This window comes from Lepidochelys kempii, chromosome 5 (genome assembly GCF_965140285.1).
Source record: "Lepidochelys kempii isolate rLepKem1 chromosome 5, rLepKem1.hap1, whole genome shotgun sequence".
NCBI lineage: Eukaryota > Metazoa > Chordata > Testudines > Cheloniidae > Lepidochelys > Lepidochelys kempii.
The window spans coordinates 81,200,819-81,225,724 of record NC_136384.1 but is presented as its reverse complement, the minus strand read 5'-3'; the positions used below and the strand labels follow the sequence as shown (position 1 = coordinate 81,225,724).

The following is a 24,906-nucleotide window of genomic DNA, read 5'->3' as shown; positions in this document are numbered from 1 at the left end:
CTCATAATTCTGCTGGCTTATTAGACAGGCTGTAACTTGAAGAACATTAGATATTCTGTACTCACCACCTCCCACACTAAAAGAATGTTATGGTAGCAAAGGGAGCAAGTCAAAAAATTAAAAAGTTATGGCTGCCTGTTTATGCCTACAGTGACTAATAAAAAATACAAAATTATTTGTGATTTAAAAAAATCTGCATGATGATGCACACATGGGGGCCCTGGAAACCTTAAGACTGTCCATCAGTTTTTGTGTATGGTAGTTCACATGACAGATTTAGAAGCCAGCAGCCAATCACCAGCAGTAAATTGCTGCCCATCACGCACAATTGAAAAATGAGATTTCAAAGGAACAAAGAAGTTTCTAAACGAGCGTCTCATTCTAGTCAGTTAAAACTGTAATGAGCTGGTTAGCACATATGTGTATTGCCACCTTCTGGATATAATTAGAAATGCTTAATGAGGGCCATAGATCCTTTATTATTATTATTTATATTATTGCAGTTCTCAAAACAGCTGAAGATTTCCCGAACGTTTATGTGGTATGGGCCTGTGCTTTTTAGAACATGAATTCTAGCTTCTCTGGCACTGCAAAGTGCTAAACAACCAAAAAGTCGGTAGCATTAGTGACAACCATAAAGTTCTGGGTAGCCATGGATTTATTACACCTAAACAATACAAATGAGTTTTAATACATGTAAGCGAGACAATCTGATGAGATTAAATTATTAAAAATTGCCTTTTAAAAAGATGTTCGTTAGAAGCAGAGGGTGCATCCTTAATTCACTGAAAACTTCACAAATGGAAAATATCCAGACTGCAGTCCCTTCTATGGTAAAATTACACCATAAATACTCCTTTGAGTCATGGCTCCAAATGTTTGGGAGCATTACACAGGAGTAGGTAGAATTCAGTAGGCGTGTCAGTGGTTCCTTTCTGCCCTTGAATACCTTTTCAAATACATAATAAAAAGAATCAGAGGGGAAAAGACACACCAGGCAAGATGGGAAACATTTAACATCTTGCTTTGAATGCTACATCAACATACATTGATGTTAAATGCTGAATGCAAAAACAGAGAGGGGAGGGGCAACTTGCATTCTCAGTTGATACACAGAGCTCCTGCTTCAAAGAGTAAGTGGAAGGACTGGGTGCATGTCAACGGTAGGAGGAAGTGATGGAATCAGAAGGTTCAGAACGGCAGCCTGCGAGAGCATGAAAGGCCTGAGGAAGATATAGTGACAGCAGCAGGACTTCCATTGAATGGAGAGCGGTATGATCAGTTATATGAAGAAAAGTTTAAAGAACAAAGTAAAAGAAGTGACTCTTTGGGAGGAGATGGGGAGAAACAAAATATAGACAAAACAGAATGACAGAAGTACTGGACATTAAAAAAGGAAAGTTAAAAACAGAGCAAATCAGATGTCATCAGAACGGAGGTAATTACTTTAATCTCATGTTGTGCTGCTTGCTAAAGAAGTTTGAAGAAAATTAGGGTCAAAGCAGTGGAATCCAACTGTGAAGTACAGAGAAAATCCCTACAAAGAATCTTAGCGATAACAGGAACTGTTCCATTTTGAGACAGCGTAACCAGTATGAGAGAGCTGGGAGTTTCAAAGTGATGGTCACATTTTCAAAAGTTATTCACAAGCACCACACATTTTCTTTTGTCTTTGTTTTAAAGTTTTCATTATCAATTAATTGTACCAGCACGATAATGGCAGCATACTAGAAATGACAGATGGCAGTTTCTTAAAGTGTCATTAGAAGATGTTATTGAATTAAGTTTAAGTATCTTTGGGGTCCATGGTATTAAATGAATGGTTTATGTATTCCTGTGAACCAGTATTGTATATAACCTCTCAAGGGAGGACATTAGGACAGTTGAGACACGGGGGGAGAGGTTCAAAGAACTCTGTTGAACAATGTGACATACATGAATGGACTTTTGGAACAAAACGTGTTTTCTCCAGGGGAATATCTGAAGGGAAGTGAATGCAGCCTTTTGAAACTATCCCTGCAGAGGGGATCAGTCTGTGGATCACCTGTTACATAAGGCCAGGATCAAAGGCCCAAGCTGTATAAAGTTAAGACTGAACTATTCATGGTTGAGCCGGTTCTGAACCTAAGACAGTTATGAACTTGTAACCACAAGGAAAAGCAAGTCATAGGTTTTTAAGGACTGACACCTACTAGAACCCGAAGGTTGAATTGGGGTGACCTCGGGTAAGCTTTTTAGCATCTGTGTAGGTTCTTTTCTTGTTTTTAATGTTTTCTCTGTAATGTTTTTACCTTATAAGCAACCACATTTATTCTTAAAGAAGTGTGTTAATTTATAATTGTGGGCCATCATATTGTACACCTGAGAGACCACCTCACTTCCCCCATGATACAGTCCGAGTTACCATCAGTGGAAGAAGAGCTGATGGTCTCCCTTGATGTAACAGAGGAGTTGGGGCAGCTAGCAAGGGCTCAGACTCTGCAGTGGGTTCCCACACAGGTCCAATATAGCCTAATTTGTCAGGTTTCAGAGCACAGTGCAGGGAGCTTGTGTTTGGCCTGGCCTTTACGAAGGAGTTAGGAGAGACTGAGGTAGTGACTCACGTATGGGGGCATTACTATTTGTATGAAGAGCTGCTGCTTGATAGAAGTGAACCGATTGAACATTAATAAAATCAAAGATTTCAATGTATTTGTACAGTGCTCAGCTCTCTCATTTAAATCAAAATAAAATTTTAAAAAATAAACCTTACACAGAACACCTTTCCCAACTTCACCTGGAAGTCTGCTGCATGTAAGTCTGTCACTGGCCCACTTCCTCCATGCCGCCTACAAGAAACTCTCTCACTTATACTGAGAAGTGTTAGGAGTAATTGGGAACAATTTATATTAGGAAACTACAAGGTGAAACCAACTCTGTGTTATTAGGATGTGAAGTGAAATTCAAGCCCTACCTGCTTGCCTTACAGACAAGCAGTTTCAGTGCTTCCTTTTTCTAAAGGCAGTCAAGAATGTGTTTGATCTCACTGTGAAACTACTTGTACTCCATAGAGTAGATATGCTCCTGCCTCATACACTCCAACTGTTCACAGTTTAATACCTCATTCGAGAAGAAACTGTTAGTGGTTTGAATTTTTGTCCAGAACTCAAGAAGTAGAGAATTCTGAGTCTGAATGAGTGGCATCCTTTTAAAAAAGTACCATCTACCCAGAATTTTGGAGCAACTGACACTGGGGATTCAGAGACCGCATTGGCATAGCAGACTCTTGACTGTTTTGTATGGTGATGAACTCTCTGAGGTAAAGAGAGTTATAACAGTGCTGTACACTACACAACTAACCTGACTCAGGCAGTTGGGCAACTTCAATCCTACCAAGTAGTATCACAGGAAGTACACGTCACGGCCACCCATTCTTGAGCAGCTGTCATTGTGAGCAAGGTGCTGAAAAATAAGCAGTGGTTCACTTCATCATGGTGACAACTGAGGAGAGAGGACAAAAAAGGTCCAGGAGAAAAACAAGATAGCCTATTTCAATTTTAATAGGGTGTCTGATTCATGCCTGGACATGTAAACCCATTGAGTATTAGAAATCTTTTACCTACACCTTGAGGAAAAAGAGCAACTAACATTTTTCACAATGTGTATTGAAGAAAAAAAAAATCCATGAGTTGAAAGGGCAAAGATGCCCTTACTGAAGACTGACAGACGAGGTTTCTGTACCATCTTTTTGGATTATGATGGAAAATGCCAGGCTGCTCTTACAGACAGGATTAGACATAGCAGCAGCTTACCATCTTTGCTGAAAATATTTTTCAGGTAGCATGCTGCCTGCCACATAGTAGTGGTACGAATAAAATTGACTGGAGACACACTCATTCTGTAAGAGATTGTATAAGACATAAAATACTGTTTCTGAAGTGATTTTCATTTGCTTGATTTTCTTCTCCTGACACTATCTCAGATTCTTGACTTACTTTTATTATTCAGTTTTTTTCAAAAGATTCATGAGGAGGGAAGAGAACTCTGACTCCATATGAAAAGACTTGCTCGGTGGTCTTCATCACTATATTATCCAAGCCCCACTTTTAAGCTATTTTCTTAGGGAAGAGGTCAAATATTCTAAATTTGAGAGAGAAAATAGGGCATGAGATTGAATGGTTTAGAGACACAGAGCAGCGAAGAAAATAAAGAGCTTGTTTGGGCCCACTTCTCTCTCTTACTTTGAGCTCTTTGTCCAAAAATATTGAAGTAGTAGGTTTCTATTTTCAGATAACAAGCTATGCTGTATCAATTCTATATACTAGTTATACAAATGGCCTGTGTAAGATACAGTAAAAGTTACACTCATTCAGACAAACTATTTAAAAAAAAATCTTAAATGAAAAAGGTTTAATTCTGTAGGAAAAAATGTTTATTTAATATTAATTTACACAGCCAATTATGGCAAAATATATTACTTGGAAAAAGGACAGGTTTTCTGGGTGCAAATATAATAAGTTGGCTAGACAGTATATGGCATACAAAAATGTTCTTTGAAAGCATCTACAAAAGATAAAGGCAGAGCAGTTCAAGCTGAAAATCTAGTGTTTAAGGCAAACAAAGAATTCATTGTTTGTTTTTAAAACAAACCTATTATCAAAATATTCTTTTACAATAACTTCTGTATTTTTGAATCGAGATTTAGGATTATCTTTGAGCATAGCTATGGGGTATCTTCAGCTATGAAGGACAGATATCAAAGATGTATAGGAGAAGTAGTGAATCAATGACACTTATCACACCATGCAGGATTCTATTCCTGCTTTGGAAAATACAGAATGGCAGAGCAAACAGTATGAATATCACACAGTTTGCTATATTAACTTGCGGTAGATGAAAACTGATAATGCAAGCTCCTATGTAATTTTCTTTCTGTAGCCCGGATGACTGTATGTAGATAAATGCTGGAGTAACTGAATTGTGTTATACTGAGTTGACGACACATTTTTATGCGTATGAAGTGCCTAATTCATTGGATTCCAGGGGAGTTGGCTTGGACCATACTTCAGAAAAAGTATTTAAAAAAAAAAAAAAAAAAAGGTATGGAAGATGAAAATTCAAAGTTATTTTGGTCTACACCTTGGATATATTTGAGCATGGACCTATGCCCTTCCTTGGTCATTCACTTTTAAGATGTTTTAGAGCTACTCAGCAAGTTCTGAGATCATGCACACATAGGGGCTAACCCTGTGAAGTGCTAAATACTTCCAAAACATAGGCATCTAGAAAATACAGGGTACTGTCTCGACTGAAATGCAAAAGATAATATTTGTACCCTCGCCCCCTTTAAAAAAAAGTTATATTTGAGTAAATAAAATATTAAGTTAAGTGTCTCAGCAAATACCTATTAAGTGTCTTTGAAATGAAAATGCATTCCACCTGACAAATTTTAATGCTATTTGGCCCTGCTATAAATGTATCTGTTTGCATCTAATTCTCTTCTCATTAATTATACTGGATTATTAAAAACTGGAGTTGTTCATTTCCATGATTGGAACAGTACCTTCATTTTTTTAAAAAGAAAAAAATTACAGTTTACAGGTAGATTACCAAATTGCGCTGTATTCACTGAGGACTTGAATATTGGCAGAAGTTGCAATCTTTTCCTTCATATCAAGCTGAACAGAAAAACAGCATTCAGTGTGATGAGTCAAGCTTCTTTCAAATGGTCCTGGGTGGTAAATGTTGTTTGTACATTCCTGCTATAGCTTTGGCTGCACTGTAGATCATTTGTCGACGGGACATACCAGTGAATGCGATATGCCAATCAGTCCTGTTGATATTCAGTAAATTCTTCTCCAGCACTTCACCAACTGTCACCAAAAGACCTGACCATCTTAGATTGTAGTCCTGGGGAGTGAGACTCTGAGCCTGTGTAATAATTTGAGGAGATGTTATTAAATGAATGAGATAAAGTGCCAGGTTCTAATACCCATATTCCCCTGGATTAGTCCTTTATGTGGTCAGTAGTCTCAATAATTTTAATAGGACTTCCTGAATAATAATATACAAAGGAGAAAGGATATTAGAATCTGACCCTAAAAGTTTGTCCCACAATAACTGGTTACATCTCTACTCACCCAACAGGTTTTCAGAGTTCTACATATTACATTCTTAGACAACCATTAGACATTCCCAGAGCCGGTATACAGCATGACTATTAAAATAAAGTTACCTTGTCATTACCAGAAAGTTATATAAAAAAAGCTGCCAAACAGATGTGACCAATAAAGTTACTTATATATTTAGTGATTTTCATCTTTCAATGGACTTTAAAAGTATTATAATCCTTACAACAACCCTGTGAAACAAGTAAGTATCCCATCTCAATGTGGAAAGTCAGGCACAGACTCCAAGCGATTTGCCCAAAATTAGAAGGAGTCCATGCCAGAACTGGGTGTCAACTCCTTAGATCACCATACCATACTAATTTCATTAAAATTACAATGGGCCACATTCTTCGCTCCTTGCTGTGGCAACATTCTCACTGACTCAATCAGTTCCTGTGTGTGCACTATCTACCTAAGTTGAAATACCCATACTGTGTGCACAACCTCACTAGATCCTAATGTCCTGTAGAAGCAATACACCATTAGATGACAATAAATGCCCGTACACTTGCTAGAATATAGCCAAATTCTGCCCTACCATTGTCATGAATGTTGTCATTGACAAAAGTATACAACAGGTAGTCTGTTTTGATGCAAGACCAAAGTTTCCTCTCCAGAGAATTAAATTAGCAGCAAAAGAATTGTTTAATAAGGGGATAGATAATTGTGACAGATGGTAATATGTGAGAAGCAGATCCCAATGGCTGAGAAGGAGGAGCCACCTGCGCCCAAAGCTAGGATGCTTACGACCACCCCACCTGCCCCCCCTCCCCACCTCAAAAAGGCAGTGCAGAATGGTGGTGGTCGGGGACTCCCTTCTGAGGGGAATGGAGGAATCCATCTGCCAACCTGACAGGATATTTCGGGAGGTGTTCTGCTAGCCTGGAGCCCACACTTGAGATGTTACAGAAAAGTTGCTGAGGCTCCTCTGTCCCTCCAACCACTACTTCATGCTGCTCATCCATATGGTCATGAATGACACTCCAGATATGACCCCGAGCAGCTCAGCAATTGAGTACAGAGCTCTGGGAGTGAGGGTGAAGGAGTCAAGGGCGCAGGTTGTATTCTTGTCCATTCACTCGGCTGAGGGTAAAGTCCTGGGGGTGGGGGCGGGGTAGGAGGGGAGAAGAGAGCTAATAATGGATGATCAAGAAGCCTGAGGTATTTCATGTCTATTTTGCTTCAGTCTTCAGCAAAATGGTTGATGGGTGACCTGATGCTAACGCTATTAGTATTAACAACAAGGGAGAAGGAATGCAAGCCAAAACAGGGAAAAAATAGGTTAAAAATATTTAAATAAATTAGATGTATTCAAGTCAGTAGGGCCTAAGGAAATTCATCCTAGGGTACTTAAGGAACTAGTTTCAGCAATCTTAAAACCATTAGCAGTTATCTTTGAGAACTCAGGGAGGATGGGTAAGGTCCAAGATAACTGGAGAAGGGTAAAGGTAGTACTTATCTTTAAAAACAAGAACAAAGAGAACCCATGAAATTACATAACAGTCAGCCTAATTTCGATACCTGGCAAATTACTGGTACAAATGATTAAACAATAAATTTGTAAGCACCTAATGGATAACAGGGTTATAAGGAATAGCCAGCTTGGATTTGTCAAGAACAAATCATACCAAACAAATCTAATTTCCTTCTTTTACAGCGTTTCTGGCTACTGACTAGGATGGAAGCAGTAGATGGGATATATTTTTGTTTTAGTAAAATTTTTATACAGTCTGACATTCTCATAAGCAAAATGTGGTCTAGATGAAATTACTATAAGGTGGGTGCACAACTGGTTGAAAGATTGTACTCAAAGAGTAGTTATCTATAGTTTGCTGTCAAACTGGGAGGGCTTATCTAGTTGGCTCCCACAGGGATCACTCCTGGGCCTGGTACTATTCAACATTTTCATTAATGACTTAGGCAATGGAGTGGGTGTATGCTGTAACACAGAGGCGGTTCACTACTCTGAGTCAGCAACTCATATCAGGTCTGACATGCTCACTACACCTGACACTCCATCATGATACATACCCAAAAGATGGCACGTAATAGATCACTGGAAAGCAATGCATAAGGCCAGTCTGCCCTAAACAAAGAAATGTGTGTTTGCTGGTCAGGCAGACAACGAAGGCACAGTTATATAGAAAGGTAAACAAAGACATCAACCCAGTGAGTGGGAGAGATAGTCTCTGGAGGGGATCTGAACTTCAACCAAGAAGTAATGGAATCAACTGATTGTATATAATTATTTTTTTATAAATGTTTATTGAGTAAGGTCTTTTATGAAAGTTAGGAACACACTGTTGATTAATATCATTATGAAATGTACGTATTAACACTATATGAAGAAATCTGGATACTCAATGATATTATGCTTTAAAGTCTGTGACCAAAACACAGAGAGAAATAAGTTTTTCCCCCAGACAGGAGGGAAGGTAGCACTGTTGAATCAAAACAAAAGAAGTCCTTTTACATATGAATCAGCAAGGGGATAGAAAGCCCACAGAAAGGGAAGAATAGCCAGAGGTCCATCCTGAGTCTGGGGACAAAACAGTGAGTCTGTGAAGATATAAGAAGAGAGAAGAAGCCATCTTGGCGTCCATCACTGGACAGACACAAGGGGCCAGAGATCTTGCAGGCTGAGAAAGACAGGTAATTCAACCAAGGGGGCTGAAGTCTCTGGGGCTTGAACGTAAGTAAAAAAAACCTGCTTAGGCAAAGATCTTTGACAGAAAGTCAGCCATGGATGGAAAGAAAAAGATTGGTAAGAAATCTACCTTGAACAAAGGTTGTGGCTTGTTGAGTTAAGTCTTAGCCACCACAAATTGTATTTTTACTTTTGTATGCAACCTGTTCCACCTTCAATCACTTCTACTTGGTACCTTTTAACCTAAGTCCTTTTGTTAATAAAAGTATCTTTTTTCACTATAATCCAACTCAGTGCTGTGTTTGAATTGAAAAGATTGTTAACTCCAGTTAAAATAATAAGCTGTGCTTTTGTCTTTTTAAACGAGCAAAAAACTTTATCAATTCTTTGAGTGTTCCAGAAGAGGGCTGGACACTTCACGGCCAATGGTTTGGAGGAAATATGGAACTAGGAGTGTGTTCAGGTCACCCTGTACATAGTAACCGAGGCCTGTGGAAATCAATGGGGTGCTGTTGTGTTGTAGGCAGGCTGCTGGTGTCAGAGTACTGAACCAGGGTTGCACAGGACATAGACACTTCGGGAACTGCGTATTTGTCTGCTGGTGTCTGGGGGGGAGCCACAGTACAAGAGCACTCAAGGCATCCAGAGTTAAAGGGTGGATGGTGACAACTTGTCACTAGTCCGGGTTGCACACCAAAACACGACAGCTTATAACATTTGTGGATGACGCCTACCTGGAAGGGTTTTCAAGGACTTTGAAGGACAGGATTAGAATTCAAAACAACCTCGACAATTAAAGAATTGGACTGAAATCAACACTATGCAATTCAGTAAAGACAAATGCCAAGTACTACACTTAGGAAGGAAAAAATCAAATGCACACTACAAAATGGAGAATAACTGATTAGGTGATAGTACTGCTGAAAAATGATCTCAGGGTTATAGTGGATCACAAATTGAATACGAGTCAACAACGTGATGCAGTTGCAAAAAGGCTCATGAGACTGACAAAGTTACATTTTTCCTTTTGGCAATCTGCACATTCCCCAAAGTTGGACAAAGTTCTGAAAAATTAAAATGAAAAAAAGATCATGGCAGTCTTCCATTGGATTCAGTAGCAAAACAGATAAACACCCACATCTGGGTGTTTTAGGTTTTCAAAACCTGAAACTGAAGTTTATATTCAGAACAAAAACAGTTTTGTTTAGCAATTTTTCATGGGAAAGTGCCTACAAAAAAATGTTGGGAAACAATAGGAAAAAATACTTATTCGTTATGTTTTGCAAAAGCTAGATGATGTTGGGTTATATTTGATTTGTGTCCTTTAAAGTGGATGAGATTAAGGAACATTGTATGAATTGTAGTTGTAGCAAGGTAGACCCCAGGATACTGGAGAGACAAAGTCGGTGAGGTATTTCCTCCATAGTGGTTGTTGCTATTGAATCTTGGGATTGTCTGTTTGCTGCTAACTGTTGGCAGTTTAAATACCATTTGTGAACTAAATTTTTTAAAAAGTCATTAAAGTTTGCCTCAAGTCTGATGTGATAGCTACATATTTTATAAATGAAGATCTAAATAGAGTCTAAGTCACATTGTTAAAATGCTAACATTTATGTATACAAACAAAATTTGCACTCACGCAGCTCATCTCAGCCAAACCTCTGGAACAGTTTTACTATTAATTGAAACTCTCAATACTTCTGTGGAGATGGCAAGTAAAGAAGGGCAAACCAAGGAATAGGGTGGTTAAGGTCCTTAGAAAAGGTGATACCGAATCAGTGGCAATGCTGGGAACTGAATCCAGGAGTGGTGAATCCCAAGTCCCCTAGACCAAGGCTACACTTTACTTAAAGTGACAAGACAAGGATCAGTTTTATTATTTTAAGTTATATGCAAAATAACCTAAAACCAAAATTAAATATGCTAAACAGAAGGTCTTAACCCAGCAAAACACCATGCAAGGGAAGACCCTTGCACTTGCATATAGGTTCACTGAAGGCAATAGGACTCCATGCTGGCTCAGCATTTTGGCCCTCTAACGTATTGTGGGATTGGGCAATAGTTTGTTGTGTCATTAAGTCACAATACAAATGCAAGCATTAGGGTTCAGAAACTGCCATCTGTCTCAATGATGGAAAAATATATTGACTCAGCAGTAACTTGCACAGCATCTTTTAATAATTCATTATTTTCAAGCATTCCCATTATTCTTTATTGAAAGCATTTTAAAATTTAAATTTCTTTCTTGGGCACAATCTAGACCTTTATGACATGGCTTTTGCCAACTGTCATCTTGGATTTAAATGACTACCTATAAAAAAAATCATGTTTGCAAACTGAAATGTGTGTCTACAGGTTGTTTTGGATTTTTTAATTTAAAAAAGTAATGAGACTTGTACAGTGTTTTTCTGCAAAAAGCTGTTAAACGTATTGACTAACTTTCACAACAGCTTTCAGGTAGACCTTAGCCTCATTTTATAAATGGAGAGGTAACTTCCCAGAGAGTCGGTGTTGGTGATGAGATTAGAACTCATGAGTTCTAACTCCTAATGCTCAGGCCATAAGTCTACCCCCGATAAAAGATACAAAACACCTCACCTGTTGAATGTATTCCAGAGGCACTGGTGTCGCTTGGGTAAAAGTTTCTAGATGAATCCCATGGACTGGATCTTCAACAATCAGACATCCAATGTCAAACCACCTGCAATGGCACACAAGTTACCCAAAGCTTTAAACAGTAAAGAACATCAACCAATTGAAGAATGACATTCTGGCAACGATGCAACTCTGGCAGGGTTAAAATCCAAGCACCATCTTCTACCTAAGCTATTAAAGGTAGTTTTGAAAAGTGTAATTGAATGGAGCAGAGTAGGTTAAAAAAAAAAAAAACAAACACACAAATCAAAGCTCAGCACATTACCAAAAAAAAAAAAAAATCCCTTCACATCCTTGCCAAAGAAATCATATAAGACAAACAAGAAATGGGCCCTAATACTTCTCAAATTGTATTATGAAACTAATTACCTCAAAAATTATTTGTCAGTTCCATCTTTTCTTAGGAAAACAGTTTGTTTAGAAAACAAGTTAATGTGAATTCCAAAACAAGAGACTGTCACAACTGCTGAGAGCAGTGCTGGGAAGTACATTGTGTGTGAATGGTAAAGGAAAGCTGACCAGACTTGAGAATATCATACGTTATTAGATAAAAGGTACTACCTAAGCATAACATTACTAGAGAGTGTCAGTACCTACCTAAACGGCAAAGTGACACCTTACAGACTAACAGACGTATTGGAGCATAAGCTTTCGTGGGTGAATACCCACTTCATCGGATGCATGCCGAAGTGGGTATTCACCCATAAAAGCTTATGCTCCAATACGTCTGTAAGTTTATAAGGTGCCACAGGGCTCTTTGCTGCTTTTACAGATCCAGACTAACATGGCTACCCCTCTGATGCTTAGTACCTACCTAGTATACTCTCCAAATCAGTTGTCATTTCAGAACAGAACTAGTAACCAATTCCAGCTTTTACTTTACTATAAGTTTCTCACTTCTGTAGATTTAAGTGCAACTGTGGCATGTTTTTCAACTTTAAGTCTCATAAACCTGACAGAATTTAGCTATTAAGCTCTCAAGATTTTTTGAGCAGGAAACTGAACAATTTCATCAAAGCAAAGCCTGCCAAGACAATACCATACAATGACAGATTCTCTCCTTTCATCTCTCAAGTAGAATACTGCTAACAACTCTTTATGGGGCACCTGGACCCAATACAGAATGATTTTTCTCCCAGAGAATACATTTAAGCCTCTCACTTGTCAGGAAGCAATTCTGCGATGAAATTTTCTACAGATACAGCAGGCTGTTTCTCATGTATCACTCCAGTCCGACGCAAGCTGTCTATCCTTTCCTGAGCTCCCTAAATGACAACGTAATGAGTGGTTAGAAAATATTCTCTTTAGGTCACAACACAGCATAAAACTGATGGATGAATGTAACTTTTATCATTAACATACACCACAGATATTGTTCAAAAAGCCTTTGGTGTTGCATAATAAACAACATTTTGAAGTAAAAAATGCTTCCTTTAGAATCCCAAAAGTTACACGAACTGTGATAAAACTTTGGCAGTTTCAAATATGCTTTAGTTCATTACAAATCAAATTACTGACTTCATGTGAAAAACAACTAGTTTTATACTGAAAGAAATTTAAGACACCTTTACTTGTAATGGTGCTGAGTTTCACCATGGTTAAAGATTGTAAATGTTTCTATTACTCTCACATACATTCTCTAGCATTATGTTCTGGCTATTTAATCACCTAATTGTGTTAAAACTTTATCAAGTTAGTAACATCATAGGAGAATCTCTCCTTTAAAACTAGTATAATTTATTTTAAATAGTACTATCAAGTAGACAGAGGACCAAGAATTGATACACTGTGAAACTCTTATGATCTGACACAACATGCTATGTACATTTGCAGTCAGAAATCATGAAACAATACCTCCTCCCACCCCACTGTCCTGCTGGTAATAGCTTTAGATAAGCTATTACCAGCAGGACAGTGGGGTGGGAGGAGGTATTGTTTCATGATTTCTGTGTGTATATAAAGTCTGCTGCAGTTTCCACGGTAAACATCTGATGAAGTGAGCTGTAGCTCACGAAAGCTCATGCTCAAATAAATTGGTTAGTCTCTAAGGTGCCACAAGTACTCCTTTTCTTTTTGCGAATACAGACTAACACGGCTGTTCCTCTGAAACCTGTCATTTGCAGTCAGTGACCATGCAGAAAATTGACAATATATTTATGCTCTTTAGCTGTCTTTGCAACAGGACACACATGCCTGAGAGCACATTCTAATGACTGACGTAGCATAGATGACACCTATACACAAAGACAGTAATGAACAAGACAGCTTCCCCATTTAAATTTTCTGGGGAGACAAAGGTATTTCTCAGAGGATGGGACTGTTCTAGGTAAACTGCTCCGCTCATGGTCACTGATATTTGTAATATTCTCTGCACAAAACTTTCTATACTCCCCTTAACCCCTTACTTTTAATCCAGCTGCATAGCCCACAGGTTGTGGTGCAATGTTAGACAGTCCAGCTTCTCCTGTAACTGTGGCCATTCCAAAGACTTCTTGGAAAGCATCTCGAATGGCAGCAACTTTTACTTCTTTATTGGAGGTAACCACTATGTCCAGTTCTCCCCCCGATTCTACGAAGACAAAAATATTTTAATAGAAGCTAGTTCAAAATACACTCACATCTCAGAGTAGGCCCCAATAGAAATCAGTAGTCTCTTTCCCTATCATCCTCATGTACAACACACTATCCATCAGTACAAGTCAAGCTGAGTTTCTTGTAATGGGTACTGGAAACGGGAGCGTTGGTTAGAAGGAAATTGTTCCCACCAGCCATCTCTTATGAAGTAACCTCTACTTAGGAAATCTTTTAGGTGAAGAGTTAAGATTAAGCTTTTAAGTAAATTTTGCATTCAGGGAAGTCAATGGGAGCTGATGGGGTGCCCAGCCCTTTTTAAAGATCAGACAACTTATAGAAGCCAGAATATGGATTTAGAGGCCTAACACATTTTATTTATTTATTTATTTTAAATCCTGACATAGGTATAAATTCTGATACGTTTTGGTGATGTGGAAACTTGCCCACAAGCAAATGAACTGACACCTCATACTTGTTAACACTTATAAGACTGTAAGAGCCCAAAAGAAAGTAAGTTTTTTCCAAGTATATTCTTGAACCATGAGCTTCAACATAGATTGTTTAACTGGGTCCGCTTGTTTGCAGCTCTAATGGTTCCGCATCTTTGTAGTTGGTTTTCCTTCGACAGCTAACATCTATGAAATGTGGGTTGTATTTTTAATCAAGAAAATAAATTTTAAGGAAAGAATTTAAAAAAAAAAAAAACTTTATAGGAAACAATTCGTATTTTTGAAAGAAGCCTAAAAATGACACATTTTCACCTCCTCCACCCACCACCACACAATTGTTTTTTAACTGCTTCTAAGAATATTTTAGATATTACATTCCTCTTATTTACACTAGCCAATCTTGGATAAGCTTTAATCCATCACAGCACCTTCCAAAAGTCCTTGCTGCAACATGCTTCACTTCTTAAGAACAGCTTAAAAACCCCGTCAATATAACATGTTGGTATTTTCAAGCAAACAATGCTGGACTTCAAGTAGTTTGGTTGGATGTTAATTTTCCCTTGCAAAGTATCAAATATGAGTACTTTGTACAAACACAGAAGATTGGAAAGTTGTTAGTCTGTTAAGCTGCCATTTCTGAGAATCCACTGAGAGCAGGAACAAACAGAAAATTAAAGCAACCTCTTAAAAAAAGGCCAACACAATGTAATGCTTTTTGAAATCCCCCCCCAAAAAAGCAGATGCTACAGACATCAAATAGTGCACCGAGAAAACGTGCTGATGAAGTCTGCAGTACTTACCCCAATATGTCATCAACAACAGCATTTACCACAATCAACATGAGGCTTAAAAATATTGGAAAACGAATAGTTTTCACCTTGGCCTATATTGATTTGTCAACCCTCAATTACAGGGAACAGTTTCTCTTTATTAGAAGCAGCAAAGAGTCCTATGGCACCTTATAGACTAACAGACGTATTGGAGCATAAGCTTTCGTGGGTGAATACCCACTTCTTCTTTATTCACCCATGAAAGCTTATGCTCCAGTACATCTGTTAGTCTATAAGGTGCCACAGACTCTCTGCTGCTTTTACAGATTCAGACTAACACGGCTACCCCTCTGATCTTTATTAGAAGTCACTGAAGGTTTGCCGGAATGGTGACAACAGGACATTCTACCCAAACCTTTTATGTTTAAAGCAAAAAATTCAAGAAGTAACTATTGCTCAATGGAATTTTATGTATACATCACTGAACATTAACAATTGTATTAAACTGTAAGGTACAGTAGGACAGAAAACTTCTGAGAACATCTTGATATGAATAAAGAATCAGGCACTATAGTTTAATAGGTATTTGAAGATTCAGCTAGGACTTGTGCAGGAGTAAACCCTAGTGGAATGCCCTGACAGCATAAAAATCTTCCAGGAGGTTGGTGCTAATGCGTTCTAGTCCAATAAACTATTCTATATACGGTATACTCTTTATTGTAGCAAGCACTGCATGAGCTAGATAGTGCAGCTTGTCAAACCAAAGCTATCGGGATTCAAGGACACACTCACAAATGTAACTATTTGGAAAGGAAAGCGATTCATTCCCAACATTATACTCACTGAATTCAACAGCAGTTTTGCCATTAGCTTTATTAAGAGGAGGACTCGGCCCTGGGTTTATGATCATTATTTTTCTGTAATGAGTGTGAGAGAGCACATGTTCACTCATCTTATATGCTATATAATGCTACAATATAGAAATAAAGGTATTATGTGCAAAAAGCTATGTTAAATTTGAGGTTTTAACCACAAGTCAGGAAATTCAGAGTTAAGGTTGGCATGTCAAGTTTAGCTCTCCTCCTCTAAATTAGAACAGAGGCTTTCATTACGTGATTGCAAAACTAGTAACACATGCTTCACATCATAAGCAGAGCTGGCAGCGCCACCAATAGTAAAGCTTGCTCAAAGTCTTCCATTATAAGACCCCATTTTGAACAGATCACAATTTGGCCAAACTTCCAACTGAAATATTCCATGCCAAGTGCCTGCCTTAGGCTAAATTCTTTTTAGAACATGTCAGTTAAAACAGTTCAGCTCTTTCCAAGAATGACATAAGGGAAAAATATATTGGTTTTGCCCATGTTAAAAAAAATTCTTACAACCTTTCCACTGAGCAACTCTAGCACCCCCAGATTTGGAGCAGGGATTTGAAGTTCTGCAAAAATGGGGGAAATCACCCTGATAACAGGGATTAGCCTTTTGCTATTTTCATGACAACAGGAAGGTTACGAATTTATGTCCTGATCCTGCGACATACAGGGTTCCTCAAATACAAAAAATGGCAGCATACATAACAGTTAAAGTTCCAAGAACAACCTTCCCCTTTGACATAATTTGCGGTTTTTTAGAGAATTTGATACAACTTAGTACATGATATAGGCAATGTGGGCAAGTTCATTTGGTTAACTGAATCTTAAGTTTCCAAATTTATTGCTGCATTAGATAATAAATGCCTAGAGCGATATGATCAGATCCTGTGAAAGAGCAGTGGGAACCTTTAACTCTAGATTTCCTGAATTGTGTGTAATCAACATTTACTAGAGCTTTGGGGCTCCCTGCCCCCCAAATACTCTCTGCACGGCTGGTTGGCCTTATAAGTGATTTCATACCACACACACAATAACTCCTACTTAATGAGCAGATAAGCCTTTGTCACTTAAATGTGAGGCTCTCAATGCTATTGAATATTTATTATCTTTACGTATTTGAGCCAAAAAGACAAAGAATCTATAGGTTTGCATCCACTCCACCTAGGTTCCTGACGTTTTCAGGGTGAATTGGGGTGAAATAGTTCTCAAATCCATTATAAGGAACATATTATATATTCCAGACACCTCCAAAGTGCTGAGTACCATGAAGTCTCTCTCTGAATTCTGCTGCCAGCGATTCTCAAGAAGCAATGCAAATGCTGTATTTTTGGAGGAGAGGAGAAACATTCAAGTATTAGCATTTCCTCTTCATGCTTCTACAAACCCTTAAGTTGTGTTTTGTGGCCTTTTAGTGACTTTCGATTCTCACTTTCTGGTATCAGAACTATGCTGGATGATATTTAAGTACCCCATTAGGTAGGTTTTACTACAGAAAGTTGAAAAAGGCTGTACAATGACATTGGTGCATGAAAACTCAACACATTTAAATGGAGGCATACTGGATGGAAGATTCGTATAAGCAATTTAGATAACCTTAAATAAAAATCTTAAACATTTATTAAAAGTATAAGTGGCACACAAGAGAACTTTATCTTTATTTTTATCTATGTATTTTTTTTTCATACTAGAAGGGTGTGGTTAGCGAAATTCCTTCAAACTTAGTTAAAAACGAAATCCAATGGTCTTTACCGCAAAGCACAGTTGCCAACTTTCATGCGGTAAATAAGCACCCCGACTTTCACAATAAGCCAAAAATCAAGCTAATCCCATTTCAAAACAAGGCCAAAACAAGCCAATCCCTAAGAAACCCAACACTCTATGTGACTACATCCCCCTGGCATGCAGTCTGGGACTGTGGTGGGCCCACTCTGCACTCCTGACTCCCTCCCCCTCTTGTCTCTGCTTTCCCGCCCTTGCCAGGAGCTGATCGAAAAAAAAAAGAAGCAACAAGCCAAACACTAGCCAACAAGCAACTCACAAGCCAATTAAGCCAAAAACAAGTGTAATTTCTGCGTTTTCTTCATGGGTTTGGAATGTCTGCCACAAAGGCACCATTTTATAGTAGAAATAAGTCACTAGCCGGGTGAGTATTCCTTAGCCATTAGCATACTCATTGGATTACTGAAGGGACAAAAACAAACTTCAACACACTTGAGGCATGCAACAAGTTTTAGCACTAAACTACAACATTACTTTTTTTTTCCTTTTAGCCAAGAATAACTCTGTAATTAAAGTATTTTAAAGTTGCTGTACACTCTATTCTAAGATTCCAGGATGCTCACTGTGTGTCACTCTGAAGCCCAGAATGCCTGTTTAACCAGTGTGAAGCAATGGAAACAGCTACAAGCAAGGCTGAGAGCTCTTTTGGTTCAGAACATCACCAGGTTCAATCATCACTGGGCTTCAGAGTTTACTGCCATCAAATTTAAGTTCTCAGCCATTGTGACTTTACACATTACATCCATGCACTGAACAGCTAAAATAAAGGCATGTATCCATCCTTGGGGGGGCCATTTAGGGATTGGAGCAAAAATTGGGGATTGGCCCTGCTTTGAGCAGGGGGTTGGACTAGATGATCTTCTGAGGTCCCTTCCAACTCTGATATTCTATGATTCTATGACATGCAAAGTCTTACAGCATTGTGACAACAGAAGTAACTCAACAAAACCACCACTCTTACTCTACAGCTAATTTGCATACAACAATTTCATTAGTTGTATGAAGGAGACTACAGGGATGGTGAATTACTTGACCCAAATGCCATACCCATGGGTGGGCACGGACTTTCAGTTACGAATTATTAAATAAGATTCCAAGCTCTTCCCTCTCCCTTCCCTCAGTTTTTGTATTTTCATATGTATCTATGCAGACGACTACAGCAAACAGAGAACTGAAGAAGTAGCTATAGGTGCCCAGATAACTGCTCACCTTCCAAAGTTTGCACCTGCAAATTTTTAGAGACACCATGAATGATCTTTCTGAAGTTAACATATTGTGCAGACATAGCAACCTATATATTAGAAGTCCAACCAACATTGGAATAATCAGTGTGATCCAATGGATAAGGCACTGGCCTATCCCTTGGACTACAATGTATATTTGTGTTCTATTCCCAGATCTACCACTAACCAGCTGCATCAAGGCACTTTACACACCTGTTTCCCATCCCATTCTTGTCTGTCCTGTCTATTTAGACTGAGCTCTTCAGTGAAGGGCCTGTCTCTTACTGTGTGTTTATGCCACACCTAGCACAATGGGGCACCAATCTCAGGTAGGACTTCTAGGCACCAGTGTAATACAAAGAGACAGTCCCTACACTGAAGAGCTTACAGTCTAACGAGAGGGACAAAGGGACAGAACATACAAGCAGAAAATTAAAGCACAGAGAGATTAAGGCTACATCCACACTATGAGTTAGGGGTGTGATTCCCCGGCTTGTGTAAACATGCGCACCCCAGCTCTTATGGAGCGATCCCAAGCATAAATAGCAGTGCAGATGTGGTAACACAGGTAGTAGCAGGTAGACACGCGGTTGAGTGCAAACCCACCTGAAACCAGTGGATATGTACTCGGCATAGCTCAGCCGTGTGTCCACTGCCACCACCTATGCTCCCACAGCGACACTGCTATTTATACTCACACTATCTTGACAAGAGCTAGCATGAGTATGTGTACACAAGCAGGGCTCATAGCGTAGATGTAGCTGTGTGACTTGCTCAAGATCACACAAAGTCTGTGGCAAAGCTGAGACTAGAACCCAGGCCCCCTGAGTCTCAGTCCAGTGCTTTACCCCAAGACCATCCTGACAAAACATCCAATTAAGATGGCAGAATGGGTTTTTAATATAACTTTCCAAAAAGTGCCTATTTTTGGAAATTATGGCACACTTGCTGAACCGAATCAGAGACATTTCAACCCCAAGTTTAACTGGGGAAGTTACAAATTGATTGCAAAGTGGGGCATAGAAAGATAGCAGCATTCCAAATGCAACCACACCACTAAAAGTCGGTGTTGTAACTTGAATCATGGCCCAACATTAAAACAAAAAACCTGTCTTATGTACAAAACTTGGTGTACACCACACTCCAGTACTGCTTTTAAATGATCAGTTTTATTATAAACCTGTACAGTACCTAAAAATTCATCTGAAGACTATAAGATCTCTTTATGTTTACGAGTTTTGTATGATTCACACTTACTACTCTATGGAAGTTTGCCTCAAGTACTTACTGATATATGGAGCCATGCCAGGATCCAGCGTGGTGATCATGGACTCTACTGAGTGTTTTGTTTTATCAAGCACCGACTTTACCATAGGATTTCCAGCTACACCCTACAAAACAAACAAATAAATAAGTAAATACTGTAGATCAAGTTTATTCTCAAACCTTCAGGCCTTTTCTTAAGCCTTGAAATATTACACTTAAAACAAACCTGGGACAAGAAGTTGCTTCAGATTTTCCATTCAAATAGAAGTCAAGACACTCAGTAGGCATCTAGGGAAGATGAATCCACCCTTTTTAACATTATGCATCTCAGGGCAAAAACCAGACAGAAGTGATTTAAAATCAGTTTGAGGCTTTGTAAAACTGATGTAAAAATTTGTGCCGTTGCAATTTTAGATTAAAATTTACACAGAACTAATGCTTTTTTGAAATGCCATTATTGGTGGTGTATCTTAGTTGAATTTTACACAAATGCTATATGCAAAAAACTAAACATTGAAAATTAAGGTCCTGATCCCGAAAAGGTTATTGAATTCAGTGGGACCACCCCTGTGCTTGCGAAGCATGTACATAATTGCGTCCAGAATTAAAGGCTAACATTTTTATTAAAAATCTTAGTGGTATGAAATCGTCGCTTCAAAATGAAAGTTACCTCAGTTTTAACAATTAAACGTTATTTAAACTTTCAATTGAAGTTATTGTGAACTTAAAAACAACCAACCAACCAACCACACACAGGCCAAAGTTCAGAAATAGAAGCCTTAACTTAGATTTCTAGGCCTGAATTTAGGGTCTTAATGTTGGCATTTTCTAAAGCACCTTTGCGATTTAGGCACACAGGTCCCACTGACTTCAAACTGCAAATCCCGATGAAAGAGGACAATGTGATCAAAGTATTTCAAGCTTTCTTGAAACGTAAAAGTTCAATATATTGAAAAGTAATGTTGGTTGCAAAAACAGCTCAAGCTCTTTTGCTTATCAATTTTGTATTGGAGTTTGTGGTGTTGTGCATTAAGGATATTAATGAAGCTCTGAATTTGTTGCAGCACAGATGAGCAATGTAATTGTGAAATTTTTCCTACTGAATTTCAGATCTCAGTTGGGGGGGCGGGAAGGAGATTTAACAATTAAACTAAGAAACAAGTACTACACCTCTACCCCAATATAACGCAACCCAATATAACACAAATTTGGATATAACGCAGTAAAGCAGTGCTCTGGGGGGCAGAACTGTGCACTCTGGTGGATCAGCGTGTCAGGCTCCAACACACTGCTCTGAGCAGCGTGTTAAGGCGGCTGGGGCCCAGGGGTTGGAGGTTCTGGGGGCGGGGCGGTCAGGGGACGGGGGTGTGGATAGGAGTCGGGGCAGTCAGGGGACAGGGAGTGGGGGGTGGGGGGTTGGATAGTCGGGGGTTCTGAGGGATCAGTCAGGGGCTGGAAGCGGCTATTAATAATGGAAATGCTTGAGGCCAAAGCAAGTTCGATATAATGCGGTTTCACCTATAGCGTGGTAAGATTTTTTGGCTCCCAAGGACCGCGTTATATCAGGGTAGAGGTGTACTATAACAATTTAAGACTATAAAATAAAAAGTAAAAAGAATCATACATGTAAATATATGATTTAAGTTATTTTAAATCATGATTTTTATCCACTGAAGAGAGACTGAGTTTTACCTTTTTTCTTGCCTAAGAGGCACATACAACAGAAAGAAAGAGAGCGAGAACGCATATGTATACATGTGTGTAAACACATCAATGAATTTTCCTCTTGCACCACAAGAATTTTGGGCTCTCACTACCATAGTAAATAAATTTGTTAGTCTCTAAGGTGCCACAAGTACACCTTTTCTTTTTGCAAATACAGACTAACACAGCTGCTACTCTGAAACCTACCATAGTATGACTTTTTTCAACTAGGGTACACTTTTCTGACCTTGCCACTAATGCTACTCCATAAATTCATTACTGAAAGGCTTTACTGAGATGTACATTAAACAACCCCTCTCTCTCGGTGACCAAGAGCATTACCTACTGTAGCTTGTCTAGTACCACTACCCTGAGACCAGAAGTCGTAGGGTTGTATTTATGCAAAGGTCCCTGGTATTGACTGTAGATGCTTTCACACCATGTAACTGGACTGAAACAATTTTAAACAAACATTAAGAGGGAGGGTTTTTTTTTTTACCTTCTTGAAAAGCCAATGTGATCTATTTTTGTATAGTTCACCATACAGATTCCAGACAATACTGGCAACGTGCCCAGTGTTCCTCTGCCAAATAATCATAGGTGGAACTGCTTTCTACTGCATTCAAATTGTATTCGATTCTTATTCAATATGAATGCAAATACTGCTCCAAATCAGAGTGAATGCCAGTGTCACTCCAGAGCAGTTTATCAGACTTATTTAGTTTAGCGAAGGCACCAATGAAGAGTCAGCTCAGTAACACTGTTCGACAAAAGCATTTCACAAGCGCAAAAATACACAATAAAGTATAAAACCAGACTTAAAAGCCATTCTTCACATTTATATACCTACATTTTTGCTATAGTGAAAGGCATCTTATAGCCCAGCACATTTTCTCTTAGCATGAAGCACTTGTTGTTTATGTTGCTCAGTATATTTACAATATTTTGAGGAAACGTGGAATACTTTTAATCACTTTCCACAAAATACTGATTTTTTCATTTCTTTGTTGCAGATGGAGCACATAAGTAAATCCACATAATTTATAAACAATAGCAATGGCTGCTACACGTTAGCAACAAACGGTCAATTCTCATTCATTAGGTCACAAGATAGAATCTGTCTCTCCACCACCCTGTGTAGCACTGCAGAAGTAACCAGGTGCATTAATTTGGGGATCAGGGAGGTGGCTGAGGAAAGACATCTTCCACTTTTTTATGATCTGTCACACTGGTCATTGCTAGAGACAGGTATAAGGCTTGGCGAGATAACTGTCTGATTAGATACAGCAAATAAAATAGTTACTTACTCTCCAGTAACCGTGGCTCTTTGAGCTGTTATAGTCCGTGTCATTTCCATTGCAGGTGTGCATGAGAGAGGAAAGTTTTTTTTAATAGTTATGTCAGTCGGGAATGCACACGTTCCCCACATTACCTTGTGCTCCCAAAGGAGTGCATAAAGGGTAGGGTCGCCATGACCTTCCGTCAGTTCCTTGTAATTCAAAGTTTGTATTGCTGAGGACTCCAGAAAGAGGGACAGAGGGCAAGATCCACACTGATTACAACAGGTCAAAGAACCAGTGACTATAGGGTAACTGACTCTTCAGGTATGTGTCAGTGTAGATCCTGCTGCAGGTTACTGGCAAGCAGTATCCTCCCTGGATGGTAGGACAAAGGAGTTTTGGCTGAATCACTCAGACAGCGAAGTGCTGCTCTCCCAAAATTTGACATCTGGCTTTGCTACCATGTCAAGTGCATAATGTTTGTGTGACACAGTCAACTGTTACTGGGTACAAAAACAAGAAATCCAAGTCTCTGGAGAAGCAGCTGTATGTAGTGGACTACCCCAGGAAGTCAGAACTAGAGTTGTGGTTGAGCCTATGCTAATCAATCACTAATCTTCACAGAAACTGCTAAGAGCAGAAGGGAGCCCAGCTCACTCCAGTAGAGAATAGTCAATTCCAGGAAGGGTGTTCTGTTGCTTCCAGAAGGATTGCCTAGTGAAAGCTGGGAGTCAGGAGGTTGAAAAGTAACCCAGGAAGGTTAAAATGGAGCCCAAGAGATTCTGGAACATGACAGACCTTCGGAAAGGAAAAGTATCAAATCAGGAACAGCAGGCATGGGCTGGACCTGCTTCCTTTAAAGACTTCCCAAAGGGGGGGGGGGGAGTTTAATTGCTCTTGAAACACAGAGCAGAAACTCATTGATTTACTTTTAGTCCAAATTCTGTAACAAATACCAGTACACCTCTGTGAAGTAATGCTAGAGTCTTCAGCTTCTTCCCCACTATTTGTGGTAGTCAGGTCATCCTAGCTCACCAGGAAATAACCTGATGGCAGTTTAACACAAATTAGTGAGTTACTCCATATAGCCACCGTGTAAATCTCCGAGAGGCATGTTCCTGAAGCAGGCAGAAGATGCTATTTGTGCCTTGATGGTGCATGCCTTGGCATTCGGAGGGAGAGGATCCCCAGCCATTTGATAGCATCTGGAAATACTCAGTGTGATCCACTTAGAAATTCTCTGCTGCATTCTAGCTTGGCCTTTTGCTGCACCAAATAGGACTACAAAGAGGTGACACAACAGCCTGAGGTAACAGAGCAAAGCTCTGGAGACATCCAGAGTAGGCAGTTCTTCTCCCAACATTGAACGAAGCTTCAGGAAGAAGACAGGTAAACAGATTTGTTTAGGTGGAATCTGAGACCACTTTAGGGATGAACTTGGGGTGTGGTTTCAGCACCAGCCTGTCCCTACGGAAGCATATATAAGGCAGTCTGGCCATAAGACCTTGGAGTTCACTGACACTCCATGCTGAGGTAAT

The 24,906-nt window shown here is 39.1% G+C and overlaps 1 protein-coding gene across 4 annotated transcripts in view; it reads right to left on the bottom strand.

Moving 5' to 3' along the window:
* Positions 1 to 4,388: 4,388 nt before the first annotated feature.
* Positions 4,389 to 24,906, bottom strand: part of PRRC1 (proline rich coiled-coil 1) — a 38,434-nt gene continuing 17,916 nt past the window's right edge. For all 4 annotated transcript variants that reach the window (XM_073344866.1, XM_073344865.1, XM_073344864.2 and 1 more), the window contains exons 5-9: positions 20,407 to 20,509; positions 13,857 to 14,020; positions 12,613 to 12,716; positions 11,395 to 11,497; positions 4,389 to 5,910 (exon numbers count right to left, since the gene is read on the bottom strand). In XM_073344866.1, coding sequence (XP_073200967.1) covers positions 5,701 to 5,910; positions 11,395 to 11,497; positions 12,613 to 12,716; positions 13,857 to 14,020; positions 20,407 to 20,509 — 684 coding nt within the window. In that variant the 3' untranslated portion in view covers positions 4,389 to 5,700. The remainder of the gene's footprint in view (positions 5,911 to 11,394; positions 11,498 to 12,612; positions 12,717 to 13,856; positions 14,021 to 20,406; positions 20,510 to 24,906) is intronic.